We start from the raw sequence: 24778 nt of genomic DNA on the forward strand, positions 1-24778 counted from the left end.
CATCTCAAAAAAAAAAAAAATTAAAAAAATTAGCTGGGCATAGTGGTGCATGCTTGTAATCTCAGCTACTCATGAGGCTGAATCAGGAGAATCGCTTGAACCCGGGAGGCAGAGATTGCAGTGAGCCGAGATGGTGCCATTGCACTCCAAGCTGGGCAACAGAGCGAAACTCCATCTCAAAAGAAAAAAAAAAGCTGGCCAGGAGTGGTGGTGGGTGCCTGTAGTCCCAGCTACTTGGGGGGCTTAGGCGGGAGGATTGCTTGAGCCCAAGAGGTCGAGGCTGCAGTGAGCTGAGATCACACCATTGCATTCCAGCCTGGGTTAAACAGTGAGACCTTGTCTTTAAAAAGAAAAACAGTCAATGTTTGTTAATGGACTATCAAGCATGTGATAGTGATGTGAGCTGGGTGTTCAAGGATCCCCTTGGGGTCACATGTCACCCCAGGGAGACATGTCCTCCCCAGGTGGCAGGTCCCCATCATTCTATACAGGCAGTGCCAAGTTGTTATAGCCACTGCCGTATCCCCTCTCCCATATCCGACTCAGCCCCACCCATGGTGACAACTCTAGAGATACTTATCGAGCGACGGATGGGTCACTTCCGCCAACTCCGTGATGGTTTAGACGTGGCCTCACTCTCTCCATCTGTGAAATGGGTCTCTGCCTCACCCCTGTCTGTCTGACCCCCTCACCCAGGTGTCCTATGCCAGACCCAGTTCAGCATCCATCCGGGATGCTAACCTGTACGTCAGCGGGCTCCCCAAGACCATGAGCCAGAAAGAGATGGAGCAGCTCTTCTCCCAGTACGGCCGCATCATCACGTCCCGCATCCTGGTGGACCAGGTCACAGGTCAGGCAGTCAGGGAGGGTGCACCTGGTGGGGGTGCTGGGCAAAGGCAGTCAGGTGGGATCAACGTGGAGAAACCGACCAAGATGTCAGGGCATGAAGCAGGGAAGGGAGGAGTGGGGTTACACAGGAGGGGACAGGGTCGCCGTGATGGACGTTCCCGCCCCCGGCAGGTGTCTCTCGGGGTGTGGGATTCATCCGCTTCGACAAGAGGATTGAGGCTGAGGAGGCTATCAAAGGACTGAATGGGCAGAAGCCGCTGGGCGCAGCTGAGCCCATCACAGTCAAGTTCGCGAACAACCCGAGTCAGAAGACGGGGCAGGCGCTGCTCACCCACCTCTACCAGTCGTCCGCCCGGCGCTACGCAGGCCCCCTACACCATCAGACACAGCGTTTCCGGTGAGCCCCCTGCCACCCACCCAGGCGGCTCCAGGCCGGGTGCCCCCACGCATGCAGGTGCCCTCTATGAACCCCATTCCTGCCAAGGGGAGGGATGCCGGGAGGGCGCGCACGCATGGGGGCCAAGGAGCCTATCTGTCAAGTGCCAAGGCCAGCCGCTCGTATACAGCAGGCACTCAGTGTGTGCTGGCCACAACAATTGGCATTCTTGGTGTTAAAAATTTTGGTGTTGGCCGGGCGCGGTGGCTCAAGCCTGTAATCCCAGCACTTTGGGAGGCCGAGACGGGTGGATCACGAGGTCAGGAGATCAAGACCATCCTGGCTAACACGGTGAAACCCCGTCTCTACTAAAAACACACAAAAAATTAGCCGGGCGTGGTGGCGGTGCCTGTAGCCCCGGCTACTCGGGAGGCTGAGACAGGAGAATGGCGTGAACCCAGGAGGCGGAGCTTGCAGTGAGCTGAGATCTGCCACTGCACTGCAGCCGGGGCGACAGAGTGAGACTGCGTCTCTAAAAACAAAAAAAAAAGATTTTGGCATCATCTGACTGGGTGCCAGCTCTGGTGGCCCCTTTTTCTTTCAGGTTCGTGACTGTATCGCTCCGTGCCTCAGTTTCCCCATCTGTAATAATACCAAATATTTCATGAGTCTTTGCTGTGTGCTAGACACCCATATTCTTCTGCAATCTGATGAGAACAGAGCTTGTGTTGTCCCTGTTTTATGGACGGGGGCTCTGAGGCACAGAGAGGTGTTGGGGTTTGCCCGGCCCAAACAGAGCAGAGACTCGAACCCAGGACCTGGAGTCCAAGCTCGTAGTCACTCCAAGGGGAGACAACGGAAGCCCCTTGTGGGCCCCTGGGTGGTCGGGGCAAGTTACCCACCCCTTCAAGTGCTGTGAGAATGTTGGCTGTGGTAGTTACTGTTGCCTTTGTTAGGCATTTATCTTTCCCCAGGGATCCCAGCGCCTGGGCCCAGAGGGGACACGCCGGCCAGGAGGGGGAGGATGGATGAGGAGGGCAGTGCAGGCTGGGCAGTGGCGGGGCAGGCGAGAGGCGGTGCCTGAGTGACCACGGTTCCGTGCCAGGCGGTGTCTAGCCGGGCGGGCAGGGAGCAGGCAGGCGGGGGCAGGGCTCTGCTGCAGGCCTGTTGGGTGGGGGTGGGGAGGGCAGGCCGACAGTGTCACAGCAGGGGGTCATGACTGGAAGCCACCTCTGACCACCTCCTCTGCCTCCACAGGCTGGACAATTTGCTCAACATGGCCTACGGCGTCAAGAGGTAACAGTGCTCCCGCCCCGCTGTCCCCACCCCTCACCATCCATGCCCCTGATGCACCCCTCCCCAGCTCATCCTGAGGGCTGCAGGCTTAGTCTTTTTTGCCTGGGTCTGGGAATATCATGGCCATTGAGAGATGTGACGTCGAAGCCAGGCATGGTGGTTCTCGCCTGTGCTCCCAGTGTTTTGAGAGGCTGAGGGGCAAGGAGCACTTGAGGCCAGGAGTTCGAGACCAGCCTGGGCAACATAGTGAGATCCTTCTCTACAGTTTTTTTTTTTAAAGGATTAGCCTGGTGTGGTGGCACATGCCTGTAGTTCAGGCTACTCAGGAGGCTGAGGCGGGAGGATCGCTTGAGCCCAGGAGTTGGAGGCTGCAGTGAACTGTGATGGTGCCACTGCACTCCAGCCTGGGTGACAGAGCAAGACCTTGTCTCCAAAAATTAAAAAATGTGGCCGGGCACGGTGGCTCATGCCTGTAATCCCAGCTACTCAGGAGGCTGAAGCAGGAGAATCGCTTGAACATGGAAGGAGGAGGTTGCGGTGAGCCGAAATCGTGCCACTGCACTCCAGCCTGGGCAACAAGAGCAAAACTCCATCTCAAAAAACAAAAAAAATTTAAAAATGTAAAAGAAGATCTCAGTCTCAGTCTAGCAGGGGAGGAGACAGAAATGAATAGTGATGAGGGCTGTGCAGTAGAAAGGGTAACAGAGGTCAGGCGCGGTGGCTCTTGCCTGTAATCCCAGCGCTTTGGGAGGCCGAGGTGAATGGAGCACGAGGTCAGGAGTTCAAGACCAGCCTGGCCAAGATGGTGAAACCCCGTTTCTACTAAAAATGCAAAAATTTAGCCGGGCGTGGTGGTGGGGAGGCTGAGGCAGAGAACTGGGAAGCAGAGGTTGCAGTGAGCCAAGATCATGCCACTTTACTCCAGCCTGGGCGACAGAGAGAGACTCTGTCTCAAAAAAAAAAAAAAGAAGGGGTGATGGAGACCCAGCAGCAGAGATCCCCCTCGCATCTGAGGCAACATCCACACACAGGCAGAGTGGAAAGGGAGTTTGTGGCAGTGGGAACAGCCTGTGCAAAGAGGGCCAGAAGGAGAGAGTAGTTTGTTCCTCGTGGTCAGGATTGAATGGTTCAGGCCCTTGGGTCCTCCTCTCCCAGCTGCGGGGTTTAATCCGAGGGCCGGATTGCCATCGAGGAATGTGAGTGGAGCCAATTCTGTCCTTTCATGAATTCATTCAACAGACACCTCCCAAGTGCTTACTGGGTGTTGTTCAGGGGCTGGAACAAACTCTTGCAGGGAAGATGGAGTTAATGATAATAAATACATGATTTGAAAAGGAAAGCCAGGTGCAGTGGCTCACACCTGTAATCTCAGCACTTTGGAACTCCAAGGCAGTAGGATTGCTTGAGCCCAGGAGTTCGAGACCAGCCTGGCCAATGCAGCGAGACCCCACCTCTACAAAAAATTTTAAAAATTAGCGGGGTATGGCCGGGCGCGGTGGCTCACGCCTGTAATCCCAGCACTTTGGGAGGTCGAGGCGGGCAGATCACCTGAGGTCGGGAGTTCGAGACCAGCCTGATCAACATGGAGAAACCTCGTCTCTACTAAAAATATAAAATTAGCTGGGCATGGTGTCACATGCTACTAGGGAGGCTGAGGCAGGAGAATCGCTTGAACCCAGGAGGTAGAAGTTGCAGTGAGCCAAGATCACACCACTGCACTCCAGCCTGGGTGACAAAGCAACACTCTGTCTCAAATATATATATATATATATATATGTGTGTGTGTGTGTGTGTGTGTGTGTGTGTGTGTATGTGTGTATATATATATATATAGTGGAGCATGGTGGTATACCTGTAGTCCCAGCTACTTGGGACGCCAAGGCAGGAGGATTGCTTGAGCCTGAGAGTTCAAGACCAGCCTAAGCAACATAGTGAGGCTGCTGAGGTCTCTACAAATCCTAAAAAAAGTTAGCTGGGTGTGAGGGTGCCTGCCTGTAGTCCCAGCTACTCAGGAGTCTGAGGCGGGAGGATTGCTTGAGCCCAGGAGGTCAAAGCTGCAGTGAGCCATGATTGCACCACTGCACTCCAGCCTAGGTGACAGAGCGAGACCTTGTCTCTTAAAAAAAAAAAAAAATTGCATTCAGGGGTCACCGTTCTAAGGTCATGGCGCAGTCAGGGGTCATAAAGGCGTGAGGGGTCACAACGGGGTCGGAAGCATGCAGGGGGTCAGGGCAGAGCCCGCGTGACCCCCAAAGTAGTCCCCTGTCGCTCATCGCCAGGTTCTCCCCGATCGCCATCGACGGTATGAGCGGCCTGGCGGGCGTGGGCCTGTCGGGGGGCGCGGCGGGCGCTGGCTGGTGCATCTTCGTGTACAACCTGTCACCGGAGGCGGACGAGAGCGTGCTGTGGCAGCTGTTCGGGCCCTTTGGGGCGGTCACCAACGTCAAGGTCATCCGCGATTTTACCACCAACAAATGCAAGGGGTTCGGCTTCGTGACCATGACCAACTATGACGAGGCGGCCATGGCCATCGCCAGCCTGAACGGCTATCGCCTGGGCGAGCGCGTGCTGCAGGTCTCCTTCAAGACCAGCAAACAGCACAAGGCGTGAGCCCGCCCCGCCTGCCCTCCCACCCCCTCCCCGGGCAGCAGAGAGAGAGAGAGAGAGAGAAAGGGGCCCAAGAGAGACAGCACAGGCAGCCCCACGGACGACGCGAGGGCCCCACGTCCCTGCGGAAGCCACAGGGTGAGCACTCCGGGGTGGGAGGGTCTGCAGGGAATGGGGGGGTGCCCGGGGATCCCCCGCCCCATCCTCCTGCCCCCACCCCAGGCTGGGCTGTTCACTCTCTCGTCTTGGTTTGGTTCATGGTGAAGGTTTTTGTTTCTTTTTTCAGCTAAAAAGAATGCAGAGATGCGCCCCCACCCCCACCCTCGACCACCCCCGATGGGATGGCTTGCGGGGCTCCAGGGGGTGCCCTCCCAGACCCCCTTGCCCAGGCCTCCCCAGCACCTAGGTGAGGCCTGGGGTAGGAGGAACAGGTTTAAAAATCCCCAAAAAAGCGAACCGTGAGGACGGGTGTGGGCACCCCCAGCCCAGTGCCCGCTGGTGGAATGCGGGGAGCAGGCAGTGGGGCTGGAAGCAGAAACAAATGAAAAAAAAAAGGGGGGGGTGGGAGGGGAAGAAAAACTCTATTTTTGTAAAAAGGGAAAAAGACCTCGTGGAGAATTTTTACTGGGGATTCTTGAACTTGAAAAAAAAAAACACAAAAAAAGACAAAAAAAAAAAAAGAAAATATTTTGGCAGAGGCTATGTTTACCAACTGGGGCAGGGGTGGGGGGGAGGGGCCCAGGGAGCAGGGCTTAGGGGCTGGCAGCCCACGGGGCCACACAGAGGAACAACCACGCAGACACTCACACCACGGGGACACACGGACAGACGCAGACAGACACAGCGACATGCCCCAGACACGTTAAGGGACTGGTTGGCCAAACTCAGACACGTGGACAGGGATAAACAGAAAGAGACAGAAGTTGGGGCTACGTCCATGTGGACACAGACCACAGATGTGGGCACACGAATCCATCCACCTGTCCATGTGCACACGTGAATGTAGCGATAGATATTTGGACATCAAATTTGGACACCAGGTCACAGAGAACACAGAGAAACACACCCAGGAACACGCAGACATATGCCCATAGCATCCCATAGGCCCAGGCAGGAGGTCCCACCCCAGACCCCGCCCAGATGCTCCCTCACCCTCTTGGCCCCCTTGCCCTGGCCCCCAGGTTCTCTGCAGAGATCTCTCCTGGACCCCCAGTGGTCTCCTTGGCGCCCACAAACACAGGCGTGCACACGCAGCGCACATGCATTGAGACACACGATACCTCGTTCCACCTTGGCGCACGGTGGGCTGGAGGCAGCCCCCCCCCCACAACACTTGAGGCCAAAGGACACCCCTGTCCCCGGGGCTCAGCCTCCCCCTGGGCCGAGGCCTTGACCCACGCAGCTGAGGGAGAGGCCCAGTCCTGAGCCTCCCCCACCAGGACTGGGCCTACCCAGCAGCAAGCCCCCCCGGCACTCCCCGCCAGGCCCAGGGTGGGGTGGACGGGCCCAAGGGCCCAGCCCCACACTCCTTTCCTGTCCACTTGTCACCTACCTACCCCCTTTCGGTTTGTTGGGTTTTTCGTCTTTCCAGATTGCAGTGGACACAGCCCCCGATCTCGAGCCCCGGCCCCCGGCTTCTGTCTGGACATTGCATCGCCCTAGTTTTCTTTCTTTAAAAAAAAAAAAAAAAATTCCAACAGAAGCCACAGGCCGGAGCCCCTGGGAGCCCTCGCACCGCTCCCCACCCGCCTCAGTGGCCCCATCGGAACTGAGAATTGCAAAACCCCGACTTATAGCTATAGTTAAGTTGCCTTCCCCGGTGTCCCCACGTTTGGTGTCTGGCTATGGCGCCCCCCATCTGACTGTCCAGCTCTCTCTCCCCCACCCCTCCCGGTGTTGTTATTAAACGTCTGTGGAGCTTCTGCTGCAAGGAACAAAAAAGAAAAAAAATCAAAAAAGCGACAAAAAAACACAAACAGAAGAGGAAAAAAAAAAGCAACAAAAAAAGAAAACACACAGAAGAGATTTAAAAAAAAAAAAAGAAAAAAAAAGACATAAACTGGCACCAGTTAACTTTCTTGTACTTTTTTGCTGAATTTAGCTTCTTGTAGTTTTAACTTATTGCTATGTTAACTATTTATTCTCCTCGTTGCCCTGTAAGGACATCCGTGTATATTTCTGTTACTTCATCCGGTTTGCAAGTCAAAGGAACGACAATGTTCTCTTTGTTTCTTTAAGTTTTGCCGAGACATGGTTATGCCTAATTTATTTATAAAAGGGGAAGTGGAATCATTAAAGTAATAATAATTATTAATAACAGTAATGGTAGCCGAGTGGCTCGCGGGGGCGTGTGCTCTGCGGGGCAGTCCCCACGGCCAGCGACGTCCAGGTCATCCATGGGATTCTTTTTGCTCTTGTCTTGAGAATTTTTTCAGTCCTATTTAGCTGGTGAAATCCCTAGCTTGTTCTTGATACACAAACCTATTTATTCTTGTGGTTTTAAGTCCTCCCTGCCCTCTCCCCTCTCCCCTCCAGCAGGGCAGGGACCCCTCTCCCCTGCTGTCCCTTGGGGCTCTCTCCCCTCCGCCCTCTGCATTCGGGAACACGCATCTCTGCGTGGGAAGTTTGCAGCAGGGCGTCCGAGCAATAAGGGCTGGGTTTGTCCCCCACCCTGGGGGGGGCCAGGCTCCAGAGAGGGGGCACCTCCCCACACACCCCCCCCACCGAGGCCTAGGCCCCTGCTGCCCCCAAGACTGGGAGGGGACTTCTTTTTCTAAAACACAAAACTCAGCCCAGCCAGGCCCCCTCCCTGGAGGCCAGCACCTCCCCGCAGGGGGCCAGGCCAGGGCTCCCAGGGTAGGGGGACTCGGGTCTTCCACGTCCCTGGGGGGCAGGGGCCAGGCCAGGGGGGAGGGGGCTCAGCCCCTCCACCCCTCCCTTCATCCTGTTATTTATTCGGAAGGTTCAAATCACGACAGAGTCCATGTTGGAGGTGATAAAAACTGTAAAAAAAAAAAAAAAAAAAAAAAAAAAAAAAAAAAAAAAAAAAAAAAAAACCCAACCAGAACACTTCGCGTTGCGTTTAGACTATTTATTACCGGGATCACAGGCCTGGCCGCGGTAACAGACTTTTACATGGAATTGTTTAATTATTTGTACTTTTCATGCCAGAAAATAAAAGTTCAGAATCTTAAGGCCTTGGGTCATCTCTGCACAGCTGCGCGGGGAGCATGCAGGAGCCTCCTCTGTGGTGCTATCCAGGCCCCTGTCCTTCTCCGGGCCTGGGTCTGTCTGCAGCCGGGGCTTTGGCCCCAGGAGGGAACCCCTGGCCTCCACAGAGCACAGATGAGACCCAGGGAGGGTGGGGCATGGGCCCGGATGGATGCTCAGACGGAAGGGGTCCAGGGTTCATCCATCTGGTATCTTCAGGAGTGAGCCCCACATGGCAGGGGAGGCCTGGGCAGGATCTGCAGACAGCAGCGTCCCCCGCGCTCAACCCCTGCCCACACCCCGGTCCACACCCCAGCAAAGCAAGACAAACACAGGCAAGTTTGGGTGGGGGATCACATTTATTGTATTGAGGTCACAGGTCAAGTCATTCACTGGTCCCCACCAGGAGGAGTGGCAGGCACGGGGCTGGGGTGGTGGGGTGAGTCACCAAGGTGGGGGGCCCAGGGAGGGCAAGCGCCTTTACCCATCTTTGGAGGCCGCTGGGGCCTGGGAATGTGGACCAGCCCCGCCTGGGCCCCAGAACAGGGCACGAAGCCCCACAAAGGTCCTGCCCCCACAGAGGAGGGCAACAGAGCCACAGGCAGCCCCGGACAGACGGGCGGGTGGACGGCACTGCAGGGGCTGGCTTCATGCCTTCTTGAGGTTCTGGGGCAGGAGAAAGACCAGATTAGAAAGCTGGGGACAGCCGGGCACGGTGGTGTTCGCCTGTGGTCCTGGCTGCTTGGGAGGCTGAGGTGGGAAGATCACTTGGGGCCAGGAGTTGACCAGCCTGGAGACCTTGTCCATTTTCTTTTCTTCTTCTTTTTTTTTTTTTTTTTAAGAGAGTCTCACTCTGTAACCCAGGCTGAAGAGTGCACTAAGCATGATCTTGGCTCCACCTCCAACCTCCACCTCCCGGGTTCAAGTGATTCTTGTGCTTCAGCTTCTTGAGTAGCTGGGACTACAGGCACCTACCACCACACCCAGCTCATTTTTTTTGTATTTTTAGTAGAGACGGAGTTTCACCATGTTGGTCAGGCTGGTCTCAAACTCCTGACCTCAAGTGATCCGCCCGCCTCAGCCTCCCAAAGTGCTGGGATTAGAGATGTGAGCCACCATGCCTGGCCTATTTGTTTTCAAAAGTAAAAAACAAAATAAAACAAAACCTTCTTTTAAAAAGCAGGAGATGGCCGGACACGGTAGCTCATGCCTGTAATTCCAGCACTTTGGGAGGCTGAGGAGGGCAGATCACAAGGTCAGGAGATCGAGACCAACCTGGCTAACACAGTGAAACCCCGTCTCTACTAAAAACACAAAAAAATTAGCTGGGTGTGGTGGCTGGCACCTATAGTCCCAGCTACTCAGGAGGCTGAGGCAGGAGAATTGTTTGCACCCAGGAGGTGGAGGTTGCAGTGAACCGAGATCGCGCCACTGCACTCCACATTCCAGCCTTGGCAACAAGAGTGAAACTCTATCAAAAAAAAAAAGGCAGGGAATGGCCGGGCACGGTGGCTCATGCCTGTAACCCCAGCACTTTCGGAGGCCGAGGCAGGTGGATCATCTGAGGTCAGGAGTTCAAGACCATCCTGGCCAACATGATGAAACCCTGTCTACTAAAAATACAAAAATTAACCAGGTGTGGTGGTGCATGTCTGTAGTCCCAACTACTTAGAAGGCTGAGACAGGAGAATTTTTTGAACCCGGAGGTGGAGGTTGCAGTGAGCTGAGATTGCGTCACTGCACTCCAGCCTGGGCAAAAGAGACTCCACCTCAAAAAAAAAAAAAAAAAAAAAGCACGGGACACGGGCACACAGGTTGATACAGTAGTAGCCATGTGGGGTCCAACTTCCTCAGGGCCCACAGCCTCCCCTTGCTGGGGCAGGCCGAGACTCCACCTCCCCGCCCACCTCTGCGCCCATCCAGCTAGAGCTCGTCATGGTTGTCTTCGGTGGGTGCTTCAGGCGGTGGCTCCAGGCAGGCGGCCGGCGTCATCAGCTCCATGAGGTACTCGCAGCGACTGGGCTCCGTGGTGCTGGTCACCATGGTCTCTTTCCCGCATAGGAGGCGCACCTGAGGAGGGGCAGACGGGCGCTCAGGAGGGTTCAGCTGGGCCAGGCCTGGGTCTCCCCGCCCCGGCTCCCCGCCCTGCAGGCACTCACGGTGGTGGAGCGGTTGGGGCCCTGCCAGCAGCCCGTGCCCTGCTCATACTTCATGGCACTGAACCTGTCGTGCTCGGGGCCAGCCCAGGAGCCCCAGGTGCTGCAAGAGACACAGGGTGCTGAGGGCTGGACCGGTGTCGGGCACCAGGAGGAGGCAGAGGGAAGGGGCCAGCCCATGACACTCACCCGAGGCTGGTGGGAGAGCCCCCAAGTTTGGGTTTCTGTGAGACAAGCTTGAAGGGGCAGAGGCGGTAGACGTATCTGGGGAGGACCAGCGAATATGGGTGGGGGCACGCAGGGATCCCAGCCTCCTCCCACAGCCCCTCCCTGCCTCCTCCTGTCCCCCTACACAGGGCACCTCCAACTCCAACCACCAACCCTAAGCCTGGTCCCTGGCTTCTGCTCCCCCTCAATATGGAGGGCAGCACTCTCAGGCCCCACCCTGCAGGTGGTTCCCCAACCATCAGGAAACTCTGCCGGTGCCGCTTCCGGGGCCACCCGCCTCCCTCCCTGCACCCCTGGGACGCACTCGTTGGTGGTGAGCTCGTAGCACTGGTTGTACAGGTAGGCAAACTCCCCGTTGGGGCCAAAGTCAAAAGAAATCTCTTGCTCCAGGTTCCTGGAAGTGGAGGCGGAGCGGTTAAAGGGCAGCTGGGGACGCCAGCGCCTGACCCAGGACGACAGACACAGGAGGGCCTGGGTGAGCTGTGGCGCCCAGGCTGTCCTCCCTGCCACCTCTGGGGATCCCTCCCTGCAGGGGCCAGGCCCCGCCTGCGGTCGCCTCAGTGATTCCCCAGGACCGGCTCCCCTGGGAGCCAGGGAGCAGGCACTGTGGGACGGGCGTCCTGCCTCCTCAGCCCGCGCTACCTGATGGACTCCTCCATGTCCTTCAGCGACCGCTCGGCCTCCTCGAACTTGTTGCGGGCCTCCTGGGCAGCTGGGGGAAGGGCTGGAGGTCAGAGATGTCCTCACCCCCACCCAGGAGGATGGGGAACGGGGTTCCACAGATGCGGCCGTGTCCTCCTCTACGCTGATTTTGCTCTGGCCAAGGGCTTTGCCAGCTACGGAACAGCCCCGACTTGCTGCCCAGGCCCGCGGCTCCAGAGGGACTGGGGCCAGGGCTCCTGGGACCCGCCAGGAGCGACACAAACAAGCTGCGGCCCTTGGGGAGGCAGAAGTGCCCCTTGGGGTTGGCGAGGGTGGGACTGGCTTACCCTAGGTCCCCTTCCTGGACTCCCCAAGATACTGGGGCTTGTGCTGGCCGAGTTAGAGCAGGGGCTGAGCTCAGGATCTCCCCTGATCTACGCCACCACGGCAGGAAACGCTGGGCCCACCCGAGGAGCCTGGCCCCCGCCCGCCCTCACCATCGATGAAGGCCTGCGTCTGCTCGTCGTACGGCGGCATTTTGTCTTCCTCGGCAGCGCTGGCCGGCTGCGGGGGTGCCAGTGGCAGTAGGGCCTCCTGGGGAAGGGGCAGGGTCAGTGAGCAGCCCTTCCCCCACCCTCTCTGTCTCCCCTTCTCCCCCAAACACGGACCTTGGGCTGCTCCCCCTGCACCTCGGAATCCTCCTCCTCCTCCTCTTCTTCTTCAGCCTCCTCTTCTTCCTCCTCCTCCTCCTCCTCTTCTGTGGGTGGCAAAGGCACTGGTGGCTGCTCCTCCTTGGGCTCCGTCAAGTCAGGGGCAGAAGGTGCTGGAAGGTCAGTGGGCAGTGCCTGGCGGGTGAGCAGCATGGTCGGTGCTGTGGACTCAGGGTCCACCCACACCCACAGCCCAAGGGGCAGCCTCGGTGTCTCCGCCCCTCCTGCTGGGCCTGCAGGGAGGACTGACAGCTGGGGTGGGGGGGCCTCGGTGGGGGGTGCTGGGGCCGCCCAGCTGGCCAGGGTGGCCGGGTGCCAGAACCGGAGGCAGCTCCTTTGTGAGGCGGGGTGGGGCCAGTGTCGAAGGAAGACCAAGTCCCTCCCTTTCCCTCCACTGACCTCGGACCGGTACTTGTCCCTGATGGCGGCCCAGACGCGGTCGAAGAAAGAGGTGGCATCTGTCTGTGTGTCCCCACTGAGGAGGGCCTGTGTGTGTTGGGGGTGGTGTCAAGATCTAGGCCGCCACGTGTCCCCTTTCCCGGCCACCCCAGGCACCCGCACTGTGGTGCCAGGCACGGGAGGGCTGGGCCCTGGGCCCTTATGACCAGGCCGGGGCCACACCACTGAGGCACTGCGGCCAGGAGGGGGCAGCACAGGCCCGTGGGAGGGGAGGAGGGGGCCACGGGCTGGAGTGGTTGGGGGCACTGACACAGAAAGAGAGAGGCAGACGGATGGATGGACGGACAACGGACGTACAGAGGAAGAGAGCCCAGGATCAGAGAGGGCCAGGCCCTCCGAGGGAGAGGCCGAGGCCAAGGCTGCAGAGGGACAGGGAGAAACTCCCCTGAGAAGGGAGGCAAAAGGCCAGGGGCCACAGGGAACGAGGGGAATAGGAAAGGAGACGGACTGTGGAAGATGGGGGTGGGGGAGGAGGGAAATAGGGCAGGAAAGGGATAGGGGAGAAAGGGGACTGGGTGCTCCAACAGCAGGGAGAGTAGGGGCAGGCGGGGGAAACAGGCTCCAGCCCGACCTGGCACCATCCCGGGTCCTGCCAAGTGGGAAGCAGCCCTGAGTGGCTGCCATCCATCCCAGCTCACCCAGAGGAGGCGTCCCAGGCCAGCAGGGAGCTTTCCTTGGTCCCCCTCCTGTGCCCTGAGGTCACCCTGGGGCAATGCTTCCAGAAGTTCCCAGCCAAGGGGCAGCCAAGGTACCTGAGCTTCCGCTTCCGACAACGCCCCGTCCCCATCTGTGTCCAGCTCTGGATGAGTCTGCAGTTCAGTCACCGAGACCCTGTGGGGGCGTGGCAGAAACAGACTGGAGGGGTGAGGTCCCAATGGCTCTCAGCTGGGGGCACCACGTGGCCCACCTGCTCTTCCCTGCCAGGGCCTACCCTGAACTTGTTCAGGAACTCAAGGTGCAGGGGCCCCCCGCCCTCCTGCCCCTTCCTCAGGACTCTATGACCCCAAAGGGGCTCAAAGGAAGGGGTGCGACTGGGAGATACTTGGACCCCGAAATCCCTGATGACCTCTCTCCCAACTCACCCAGGTGGCACCTCCTTCCACCCTCAGAACCCGGTACATTGAAGCCATCTACCTTGGTCCCCCACCCAGCAAAGCCCACCCCCACCCTTGCCCATTCTGCCCATTTGGTCCCTCTGAAGCCCCCTGCTCCTTGGCACCCCACATCTCCTAGGCTCCCCGTGTGTCCCTCACCCCAGAAGTCCACCCTCCACCAGGTAACCCAGCAAGTTCAGAGGCACAGCCAGGATTCTACCCAGAGCGTAGAGTGGGGCTGGGAAAAGCAAAACGATCCCTGGCCGCCTAGCCACACTTCCTGAGGCGGAGGGGCTGTGCCCAGCTCCTGGGGAGAGGGTGGTCCCCCATCTCCTCACCCAGGGCATCCTGGACCCAGCCATCCATGAGTAAGAGGGGTCATGCGGGGCTTGGGATCAGCCTGGACCGCACGCCGGGGGAACCCAGCAGGAGCTCTGGCTGGTTTCTACAGGCGAGACTGGCGGGAAGGGAAACCCAGGCCCACGGAAGGGTACGCAGCTCCAACTTGGGGACACTCACGTCCCGTCCATGTCGTCATCCAGCTCCTGGAAGGCATCAGCCGCCAGCTCCTGCTCCCGTTGGGCCTTGGCGGCAGCCAGCTGCTCTGTAAAGCAGCCACCTCGGTCACCCCCTGCCCACCCACTGGCTCCCACCAACCCCCACACCCCCCAGGGTCGTTTACCACTAAGCGCCTACTATGTGCCTGGCCCCATGCTGGACCCTGGGGACACGACTGTGGAGGAGACAAAGGTCCCTGCCCTTACCGGGGGAGGACAGACGAGGAGCAAGGTGACTGGCTGAAGCCTGGTTGTGCTGCGGGCGACTGGGGCAGGGTGGGGAGTGCAGGGGCAGGAGGGCCACCCGTGGGGCTGCAGCAAGGAGGTGGGAAGCCAGGTGGCAGAGGGCGGCCCTGTCACGTCACTGTTGGGACAGAGGTGGGGGCGAGGGCAGAAGCCAGGTGACAACAAGGGATGGCCCAGGCTGGGGGCCGAGGAAGAAGCACGGAGCAGAGGAAGATTCTGGGGACATGCGGAAGGGGTGCGCAGACGGTCAGAGGTGGGACATGGGGTTGGGGAGAGGAGAGCGGCCACTGAGACTTTAGGTTTGGGACCTGGCAGAGGCATGTCAGGGGCAGGGCTGGCAGGAATGAGACTTCATGGCCACGGACGCTGGGAGATGGGGAGGATACAGGGAGGATACAGGGAGGGAGACCGGTCCTGGGGGCATCTTGGGGATCCCCAGGGCCAGTCCCAGGAAGAGTGGCCAGCCGGACAGAAGGGGACCGAGCCTCTGTCCCAAAAGTCCCTCCTTTGTCTGTCGCTACTCTAACTAACCTAAGCAGAGGGGAAAGCAGTCACAACAGTGGCTCCAATGATTAACTGCCTACTGTATACCAGGATTCACTTCCCACTGTATACCAAGCTCCAGCTTGGTCCTCTACGAACAGAATAAAAACAGCGGGTATTTCCTCTAGAGAGTCCTGGGTCACCCCAGGAGATGCCACATGTCCCGGCAGACCTGGATGACACTGTTCTGAGTCTCACAGACAAGGGCCTGAGGGGTCCCTGACCTTTCCATGGGTGACAGGACCTGGGCATCATCACCCAGCCAGGGAGAGGTGTAGCCTGGGGCCCAAACCAGGCCATCTGCCCTCGGAGCCCTGGCTCAGCCCCGCCACCCTTTGGGAATCTGGGTCAAAACACGGCGCTTCCCTATGATTCCACAGCTGCACACTGAGAACACGTCCTGAGGAAAATTAGGCCTGAGCTTGCCCACACCCACGTGAAAGGAAGCTCGCAGCACGGCAAAGGTTCAGGGGCAGACAGAGCCAGTGAATTCCCGCTCTACGTGCAATGCGGCCTTGCCAAAAAAAACACCAGGCCCTAGCACCAAAAACAAATAAAGAAGGGAAATCATATCTTCAGTTGCAGACAGAGCTGGGTGTCGTGGCTCATGCCTGTAATCCCAACACTTTGGGAGGTCAAAGCAGGCCACCTGAGGTCAGGAGTTCGAGACCAGCCTGGCCAACATAGTGAAACCCCGTCTCTACTAAGAATACAAATTTTAGCTGGCTGTGGTGGCAGGTGCCTGTAATCCCAGCTACTCAGGAAGCCTAGGCAGGAGAATCACTTGAATCCAGGAGGTGGAGGTTGCAGTGAGCCGAGATCATGCCATTGGCACTCCAGCCTAGGCAACAGAGTGAGACTCCATCTCAAAAATAAATAAATTTTTAAAAATCTTCAGTTGCAGACAAAAGGACAAACCCCAGATAGATAAAGCTCTTTTATTATTATTATTATTATTATTATTTTAGATGAATTCTTGCTCTGTCACCCAGGCTGGAATGCAGGGGCGAGATCTCAGCTCACTGCAACCTCTACCTCCCGGGTTCCAGCGCTTCTCCTGCCTCAGCTTCCCGAGTAGCTGGGACCACAGGCAGACGCCCAGCTAATTTTTGGTTTGTTTGTTTGTTTTGAGACTGAGTCTCACTCTGTTGCCAGGCTGGAATACAGGGACGCAATCTCGGCTCACTGAAACCTCCAACTTCCTGGTTCAAGGGATTCTCCTGCCTCAGCCTCCCAAGTAGCTGGGATTACAGGCACGCACCACCATGTCCAGCTAATTTTTGTATTTTCAGTAGAGATGGGTTCCACAATGTTGGTCAGGATGGTCTCAATCACCTGACCTCGTGATCCGCCTGCCTCAGCCTCCCAAAGTGCTGGGATTACAGGCGTGAGCCACTGCACCTGGCTGTATTTTTTTCTTTTTTCTTTTTTTTCTTGAGATGGAGTCTCGCTCTGTTGCCCAGGCTGGAGTGCAGTGGCGCAATCCAGGCTCACTGCAAGCCCTGTCTCCCAGGTTCACGCCATTCTCCTGCCTCAGCCTCCCAAGTAGCTGGGACTACAGGCGCCCACCACCACGCCTGGCTAATTTTTTTGTATTTCTTTTAGTAGAGACAGGGTTTCACCGTGTTAGCCAGGATGGTCTCAATCTCCTGATCTCGTGATCCGCACACCTTGGCCTCCCAAAGTGCTGGGATTACAGGCATGAGCCACGGCGCCCGGTCATATTTTTTCCTTTTAGTAAAGACAGGGTTTCACCATGTTGGCCAGACTGGTCTTGAACTCCTGACCTCAGGTGATCTGCCGGCCTCGGCCTCCCAAAGTGCTGGGATTACAGGCGTGAGCCACTGCGCCTGGCCAAGAAAAAGCTCTTACAAATTAGTGAAGACAAATACCAAACACTTGATAGGAAAAATGGTCACTGGATTAAGTCCTGCTAAAGTCAAATAACAAAATGTACATTGATGTTAAAAGGATGTAGGCGGCCAGGCGTGGTGGCTCACGCCTGTAATCCTAGCACTTTGGGAGGCCGAGGCAGGTGGATCACTTGAGGTCAGGAGTTCGGGACCAGCCTGGCCAACACTGTGAAGCCCCGTCTCTACTAAAAATACAAAACAATTAGCTAAATGTGGTGGCACGTGCCTGTAATTCCAGCTACTCAGGAGGCTGAGGCACAAGAATTGCTTGAACCTGGGAGCAGAGGTTGCCGTGAGCTGAGATCACGCCACTGTATTCCAGCCTGGGTGGCAGAGGGAGACATTGTCTCAAAAAAAAAAAAAATTATTTAAACAATTTTTAAAAAGGAGGCTCCTGACATATGCCACAATCCAAGCAAACCTCAAGGCACACAAGGCCATGGGCACCATGATCAAAAATCTGCTGAAACTGACAGCAGATAATGAGCGAGAGGCTCCCAGGCCCAGACGCCTCCCACCCAGGAACTGAAGGGGAGTCCTCTGGCCACTGTATGCCATACCTTCCCACAGCTTCTGGTGCTGCTCTTTGGCCTCTTTCTCTGGCTTCTCGGCTTCTTCCTTCACTGTCCGCAGCATCTCCACCTGGTCTTCCAGAGACTTCTTCCCAGCCTGGAGCTCAATGAGCTTTTTCTGGGTGGGCAGAAGGCAAGAGACCGGCTCTCCTCGGTTCTGCCTCCTCCTCACTGACTACTACCTCCCCGCCTCTACTCCACAGGGCAGCAGGGGGATGTCGCAAAATACACACCACGATGGGTCTCTCTCCCAAGCTGGGCTTCCCTGCAGCCCTCTGGGGAGAAGCCCAAACGCCTCAATGTAGCCCGCAAGGCCCCACGTAATCAGGCCCCTGGCTGATTCTCCAGCCCCATTTGCCCCATCCCTATCTTACTAGGATCCAGTTGCCCTGACAACATGCAGACCCCCCAAACGCTCTTCTGCCTCCGGTTCTTCAAACACCCTGTTCCTTCAGCCTGGAACGCTCTACCTGGCTAACTCCAAATTACCCAACAGATTTCACCTGAGATAGAGGCCTCCTCCTCCAAGAAGCCTTCCTTGCCTCCTGCCCCCACGACAGAGAGGGAGAGGAACTGGGCAAGAAGTCTCTACCCCACATTTCCCTTTGTCCAGCAGCCCTGGCTGTCTGTCCCCCCCGCTAGCAATGAATCCCTTGAGGCAGATCCAGGTCGGTTTCCAGCCTCCCGTCCAGTACACAGGCAAGGCAGGGAGAGACACATGCCTAGGGACCCCAAAAAACCCACCCTAAGGAATTAATCCAGCTGCTACCGGCTGACGTTATCTTGTTAACATCAGCCCATCTTACAGGAAATGGCACCACAGATCCCGGATGCAGAGAAGTAACCCTCCCATCCCCAGCGAGGCCCTTCTGGCCTGCTTTAGTCTGATGTCCAAGGCCCTGATAAAGCCGACAGCCTTCCATTTAGGAACTATTGTACTTAGCCAATGACGAAACGCCTAGCACACGACTGAGAAAGCAAAGCTCAGAAAGGCAGTCACTTGCCCCAGAACGGTAGTCAGGGCAAACCCCTCCCCAGCCTTGCAGGCCCAGGCTACGAGGCCTCGAGGCCCAGATCACCCTGCGGCAGCCCCCGCGGGCTGCTTACCTGCTTCTCCTCCCGCGCCTTCTTCCAGTCCTCAATAAGGATCTTCTTCAGGCGGAACCCCTCGCGGGTGACCTCGGCCATCTGCTGAAGGGATTCCCTCTCCTGACGGCCCTTCTCTCTGCGGTGGGGGGACACACAGGCACCACCAGCGGGGCACTTAGGGTCCACCAGGTCTGCCTCTTCCAAAATAGCTCAATCCAGCTGTGGCCCCCACCAAGACATGCTGGGAAAGATGACAGCAAACCCTCCTCCCAGTCTCCCAGGTTCTCTCAACATCAGCATCCTTCATTCCTGTCCTTGAAAGAGGGACAGTGGCGTCTGTAGGCCCCTGGGGTCAGGGAAGGGACTAGGGAGTGCCAGGAGGTGGAACTAGATATCAACTCTCAAGAGACAGGAGACCGGCTGGGTGCGGTGGTTCGTGCCTGTAATCCCAGCACTTTGAGAGGCCAAGGCAGCAGGATCACTTGAGCCCAGGAGTTTGCACCCAGCCGGGACAACATATAAAGACCCTGTCTTTACATATAGTTAAAACAAACAAACAAAAAAACCACAGAAGACAGAAACAACAGAAATCACGACTCCCAGACAAAAAGACAATCTGGTTATTAAGTGTGTTGGTTGGCTGGGCACGGTGGCTCACGCCTGTAATCCCGGCACTTTGGGAGGCCAAGGCGGGCGGATCACGAGGTCAGGAGATCGAGACTATCCTGGCTAATACGGTGAAACCCCATCTCCACTAAAAATACACACACAAAAAAAATTAGCCAGGCGTGGTGGCGGGCTCCCGTGGTCCCAGCTACTCGGGAGGCTGAGGCAGGAGAATGGCATGAACCCGGAAGGCAGAGCTTGCAGTGAGCGGAGATCATACCACTGCATTCCAGCCTGGGCAACAGAGCGAGAATCCGTCTCAAAAAAAAAAAAAAACAAAGTCTGTTGGTTGTGTTCAATCCACCTTCTACTTAACAGATGTGGAATCCAGCGAGTTTACACCACCTGCCAACAACTGATAGGACTTCGGTTTTTTTGACTTTTTAGCTCACTGCAACCTCCGCTTCCCAGGCCCAAGCAATGCTCCTGCCTCAGCCTCCTGAGTACCCGGAACTACAGACACACACCAACATACCCAGCTAATTTTTTAAAAAATTTTCAGCCTGGCGCGGTGGCTCACGCCTGTAATCCCAGCACTTTGGGAGGCCAAGGCAGGTGGATCACGAGGTTAGGAGTTTGAGACCAGCCTGGCCAATATGATGAAACACTGTCTCTACTAAAAATACAAAAATTGGCCAGGTGTGGTGATGGGGGTGCCTGTAGTCCCAGCTACTTAGGAGGCTGAGGCAGAAGAATCGCTTGAACCCGGGAGGCGGAGGCTGCAGTGAGCCGAGATCGCACCACTGCACTCCATCCAGCCTGGGCAACAGGGTTAGACTCTGTCTCAAAAAAAATTTTTTTTCAGAGAGATGGGTCTCACTGTGTTGCCCAGGCTGGTCTCAAACTCCTGGGCTCAGGTGATCCTCTTGCCTCAGCCTCCCAAAGTGCTGTGATTACAGGTGTGAGCCACGTGCCCAACCAGTAATTTTTTAAATTATAATTTCCAATTTTTATTTTTACTTTTTATTTTTATTTATTTTTTTTTACTTCTTATAGAGATAGGGTCTTGCTGTTTTGCCCAGGCTGGTCTCAAACTCCTGGGCTCAAGCAATCTTCCTATCTCGGCCTCCCAAAACGCTGGGATTATAAGCATGAGCCACCATGAGCCAGGTCTTATTTTTAGTTTTTCATGTCAGACAGGTAATGTGCCAAGATCACAACAAGGTTTAAGGGAGGCACATCTCTCACACGTGCATAGAAAACTAATCATCGTGGCCAAGCGCGGTAGCTTAGCACCTCAGTGGGAGGCTGAGGTGGGCAGATCACCTGAGGTCAGGCGTTCGAGGCCAGCCTGGCCAACATGGTGAAACCCCATCTCTACTAAAAATACAAAAGTTAGCCGGGCACGGTGGGGCACACTCGTATTCCCAGCTACTTGAGAGGCTGAGGCGTGAGAATTGCTTGAACCCAGAGGGCAGAGGTTGCAGTGAGCTGACATCACGCCACTGCACTCCGGCCTGGGCGACAGAGTGAGACCCCGTCTCAAAAATAAATAAATAAATAAAAATAAATCATCGTGCTTATGAACTACAAAAGGATCAGTTGGCAGGAATTGAGAACAGCTGTTCCTCTAGATGCCACAATCCCCATCCCTCCGTACTGCCTCATACTCACCCTCCTTCTGTTGTATACTTTTATGTGTGTGTGTGTGAGACAGTGTCTCGCTCTGTCACCCAGGCTGGAATTCAGTGGCGCGATCTCAGCTCACTGCAAGCTCCGCCTCCCAGGTTCATGCCATTCTCCTGCCTCAGCCTCCCAAGTAGCTGGGACTACAGGTGCCCACCACCACGCCTGGCTAATTTTTTTGTATTTTTAGTAGAGACAGGGTTTCACCGTGGTTTGGATCTCCTAACCTCGTGAACTGCCCGCCTCAGCCTCCCAAAGTGCTGGGATTACAGGCGTGAGCCACCGCGCCTGGCCTCCTTCTGTTGTATACTCTACCTGCCTGTGGGTGTGTAGGTTTTCAGGGCCCGCTGCAGATCGTGACAATAGAAAGTTAAGAGTCCAAGTGCTGGCTCTGCTCTCTCCTATGTGACCCTGGGGAAGTCATTTCCCTTTCTAAACTGGAGTTCCCCCATCTGTGGAATCGGGAAACAATCCTACCTGCTTCCAGACTAGAGGGAAAGGTGGGGATTAGGATTTACAAGGCACCTGGCACAGACAGAGCACTCGATACAGAAAAGCAGAGAGCGAGCGGGCCCGATTCACTGAGTGGAGCCAGGCAAAGCTGTGGGGTGGGGTGATATCAGGGAGGGGTACTGTCACCCACATACTTGCAGGTGTTCTCACAGACGATGCCGCTGTTGTACTCATCTGTTCCATCGCAGCAGTCTGCGGCAGAGGCAGAAGCCGAGATCAGACCTGGCAGTGCCTCCTCCCTCCCTCCCTCTACCACCTTTCCAGAATCCTGGTGCATCCTCACTTACCACAAACACCATCGTTGACCCGGTTGGAGGGGATATACAGGGGCTTATAGCCAGTGTTGGTGCAGTGGAAGCTGCCGTTAGGACAGGCAGCCGTGCCTGTGAGGAAGAAGGGAGGGAAGGTTTTCAGTCAGGTGAGGGCCAGACGTGTCCCATCCATCCACAGACAAGAGTCCCCGACCCACCCTGCACACAGAAAGCACAAGAAAGATAAGGACCAAAGGAATGGAAGAGCTGTACCCGGCACACCCCGGGCTTGAAACAAAGCTTTCCAGCGCTGCCTCCTGCCTCTTCTCACTGAGGTCCTTCAAAACAGGGTCTCTGCCTGGCGCTGTGGCTCACGCCTGTAATCTCAGCACTTTGGGAGGCCGAGACGGGTGGATCACCTGAGGTGATGCGTTTGAGACCAGCCTGGCCAACATGGTGAAACCCCGTCTCTACTAAAAATACGAAAAATTAGCCGGGCGTGGTGGTGTACGCCTGTAATCCCAACTACTCAGGAGGCTGAGGCAGGAGAATCGCTTGAACCCTGGAGGCGGAGGTTGCAGTGAGCCAAGATCGTGCTACTGTACTCCAGCCTGGGCGATAAGAGTAAAACTCCATCTCAAAGAAAATTCAAAACAAAACAGGGCCTCATCCAGGTACAATGGCTTGCACCTGTAACCCCAGCACCTTGGGAGGCCAAGGCAGGAGGATGACTTGAGCCCAAGAGTTCCAGGCTGCAGTGAGCTACAATCATGCCACTGTACTCCAGCCTCAGCAACACAGCAGGACCCTGTCTCTTCAAAAAGCAAAAAAACAAAAAGCCAGGTTTCCCTTCACCTCTGTCTCCTGCTGGATTGCTCTTGGCCCCACCTTGTCTCCCACTTCCAGGGGTTTGCCCATGTTGGCCCCTCCATCTGCAGCATCCTCGGGATTCAACTGAAACCTCACCTCCTTGGAGGAGCCTTTTCTGACCCCTAGGCTTGGGAGTAGGAGGACTCTGGGCTCCTCCAGCTGCCCGGGGCCATAAGACTGACCACTGACCACTGACTTCTGGGCTTGTTTCTGCCCACTCAAGGGGGAGCCAGCAGAGGGAGTATCTTGGTCACACAGACAGGGCCTGGCACTGAACACTGTTCAATAAACCTCTGATGGATGAACAGAGAAAAAGCTCACCTGGCTCGTCAGAGCCATCTTTGCAGTCGCAATAGTCATCATTGACCTGATCGAATGGGATGGTGGCCGAACCGTCCAGGCAGGTGAAAGGCTTGGACTCATCGTAGAAGTGATGATCTGTGGGGTGCAGGAAGCTCAGCCCAGGGCGGGAAAGCGCCTTCTCCACCAAATACCACCTCTGTCCTCCCCACCAGCTGAGCACTACCGGGAAACTGAGGCAAAAGGCTGTAAATGCCTATCCCCAAGGCCCAATGTTGGCCCCTCCCACCTCCAGCCTGGCGGGAGGGTGAACAGGAGGACTCACTGGTGAGAGAGACGCCCCGGGGTCTCTTGACCTCCACGGCGGAGCACATGGGTAGCAGCAGAAGGAGCGGCAGCAGCATCTCACCAGAGGCTCTGAGGCCCGAAACGGGTTCTGGGGGAGGAAGCCGACAGCGGGAAGACGCGCTGTGTCTTCACGCTGCAGGAAGAAAGGGGATCCCGGTCAATGGGAGAGGGCTACTTTCAGCCAATTGGATTCCTCCATCGCTTCCAGGCAATGAGGCCTCACTTTGTTTCCGATATGGGGGCGAGGGGCAGCGATCTCCCCAATCCTGGCCAGTCTCACTTTGCTCAAATCAATGGCGAGGATCTCAAGATCTCAAAACCTCCGCTCCCTGTGCCCAATTGTGACCCAATTCCCGCCAATAGGCCAAAGGGGTTAACAGTTTCCGCCGTCCACACCCACACATGCACCCTCCGGTTGCCCCCTGCAGGAAACTGAGGTGTCCTCCCACCCGCTCGTTCACACCTACACGAGGCCGGAGCAAAGGTCAGTATCCACCGCGCCCCTCTTGTCCGCCAGCCACGGTTCCTGCTGCAGAAAGAAAGCGGAAATGTCTGGACCCGTCACTTCCGGTCGTACGTCCCGCACCGGGAACGGGGAGTCAGGGTCGCCATGTTGGGAGAGACAGGCGTAGGGGCGGTGCCAGAGCCGAGACGGCCATCTTGGGCAGGACTGTGAAGCCTTAGAGAGGATGGTTCTGAGGGCTAGCTCTTAATGGCGGCGCAACGTACCTCCATCTTGGGAGTGGCGGCTTCTGAAGCCGGAAAGAAAGTTCCTGAAAAATGCCCACGAACACCCAGGGGCGGGATAAGGTTGACGGGGCCGGGGGTAAGGAAACGGGATGAGCACGTGACCCCAAAGTGCCCAGACCCTCCGTCCTGTAGCGCGGCTCTGCCCCGCCCGTCTGTTGGGACCGCCCCTCTATGCAGCCTCAGCCAATGAGAACGCAGTGTCAGTCACGGAACGCGGGTGGTCTCCATGGAAACACTGGAGGGAGACGGGGGGCGGTTACCTAGCAACCAAGAGATGCGGAAAGCAACCACCTAGCGGTCGGAAAGTGCATTTTTCAGAGCCCTAGGAATCCGAGCTGACGGATCCCTGACAGGAGCGACTGACTCCTAGTTGTCCCCCTAACCCCTAGGGGCCTTCGGCCCCAACCCCATCATGACATCTCCCCTGTGCAGGGCGGCCTCCGCCAACGCCCTGCCTTCTCAGGACCAGGTTTCGACGCCCTCTTCCAAGGTCAAGGGCAGGGAGGCTTCGGGCAAACCCAGCCACCTCCGAGGCAAGGGAGCAGCCCAGGCCTGGCCCCCCGGCCGTTCCAAGGGAGGATCCTTCCACCGAGGTGTCGGGAAGCCCTCTGTGCACTCTCAGGTGGCTGAGTTACATAAAAAGATACAACTGTTAGGTAAGATGGCTCCAGAGGGTACAGAGGGTCAGGGGTCAACAGTGCCCATCCAATCTTCTGACCAGGCATGGTGTGACAAAGGTATTTCTCCAGCATGAGTCTAGGTGAACAGTTTCTGGGCAAAAACTCATACTTGATTCATGTTTTTCCTCCTCTCTCTCTTAAAACTTCTCATGAGTTCAGAACCGAGTGAACTGTACTTCATACTTTCCTGTAATTTCTTTCTCTCTCTCTCTCTTTTTTTTTTTTTT

The 24778-nt window shown here is 56.6% G+C and overlaps 3 protein-coding genes across 10 annotated transcripts in view; 2 read left to right on the top strand and 1 right to left on the bottom strand.

Annotated features, from left to right (window-relative positions):
• ELAVL3 (ELAV like neuron-specific RNA binding protein 3) overlaps positions 1–8322 on the top strand; it is a 36417-nt gene extending 28095 nt beyond the window's left edge. Inside the window, exons 4-7 of one of the 2 annotated variants that reach the window (XM_011954792.1) lie at positions 697–850; positions 1021–1246; positions 2483–2521; positions 4780–8322. In XM_011954792.1, coding sequence (XP_011810182.1) covers positions 697–850; positions 1021–1246; positions 2483–2521; positions 4780–5131 — 771 coding nt within the window. In that variant the 3' untranslated portion in view covers positions 5132–8322. The remainder of the gene's footprint in view (positions 1–696; positions 851–1020; positions 1247–2482; positions 2522–4779) is intronic. The other variant, XM_011954793.1, reaches the window with a different exon arrangement.
• A 356-nt stretch (positions 8323–8678) lies between these two features.
• Positions 8679–24044, bottom strand: PRKCSH (protein kinase C substrate 80K-H). 5 transcript variants are annotated; one of them, XM_011954798.1, is made up of 19 exons: positions 23851–24044; positions 23589–23650; positions 23099–23254; positions 22795–22911; positions 21640–21735; positions 21487–21544; positions 18566–18683; positions 17447–17576; positions 14147–14231; positions 13286–13364; positions 12474–12560; positions 12033–12209; positions 11862–11958; positions 11365–11434; positions 11027–11116; positions 10684–10758; positions 10498–10597; positions 10246–10408; positions 8679–9004 (listed from the first exon to the last, which is right to left on the bottom strand). In XM_011954798.1, exons 3-18 carry the CDS (start codon positions 23175–23177, stop codon positions 10262–10264), a joined length of 1605 nt encoding a protein of 534 aa, XP_011810188.1. In that variant the 5' UTR covers positions 23178–23254; positions 23589–23650; positions 23851–24044; the 3' UTR covers positions 8679–9004; positions 10246–10261. The 5 variants fall into 5 exon arrangements, with proteins under 5 accessions (XP_011810188.1, XP_011810191.1, XP_011810187.1 ...); XM_011954801.1 differs by having other exon boundaries at positions 11862–11928; positions 23589–24044; XM_011954797.1 differs by having other exon boundaries at positions 23589–24044.
• CCDC151 (coiled-coil domain containing 151) overlaps positions 23519–24778 on the top strand; it is a 28934-nt gene continuing 27674 nt past the window's right edge. For 2 of the 3 annotated variants that reach the window (XM_011954794.1, XM_011954796.1), the window contains exon 1: positions 24142–24527. In XM_011954794.1, the coding sequence (XP_011810184.1) occupies positions 24284–24527 (244 nt within the window). In that variant the 5' untranslated portion in view covers positions 24142–24283. Of the gene's footprint in view, positions 23606–24141; positions 24528–24778 lie in introns of those variants that run through there. The other variant, XM_011954795.1, reaches the window with a different exon arrangement.

The sequence above is a fragment of the Colobus angolensis genome, unplaced genomic scaffold, assembly GCF_000951035.1.
Source record: "Colobus angolensis palliatus isolate OR3802 unplaced genomic scaffold, Cang.pa_1.0 Scaffold39, whole genome shotgun sequence".
Classification (NCBI taxonomy): domain Eukaryota; kingdom Metazoa; phylum Chordata; class Mammalia; order Primates; family Cercopithecidae; genus Colobus; species Colobus angolensis.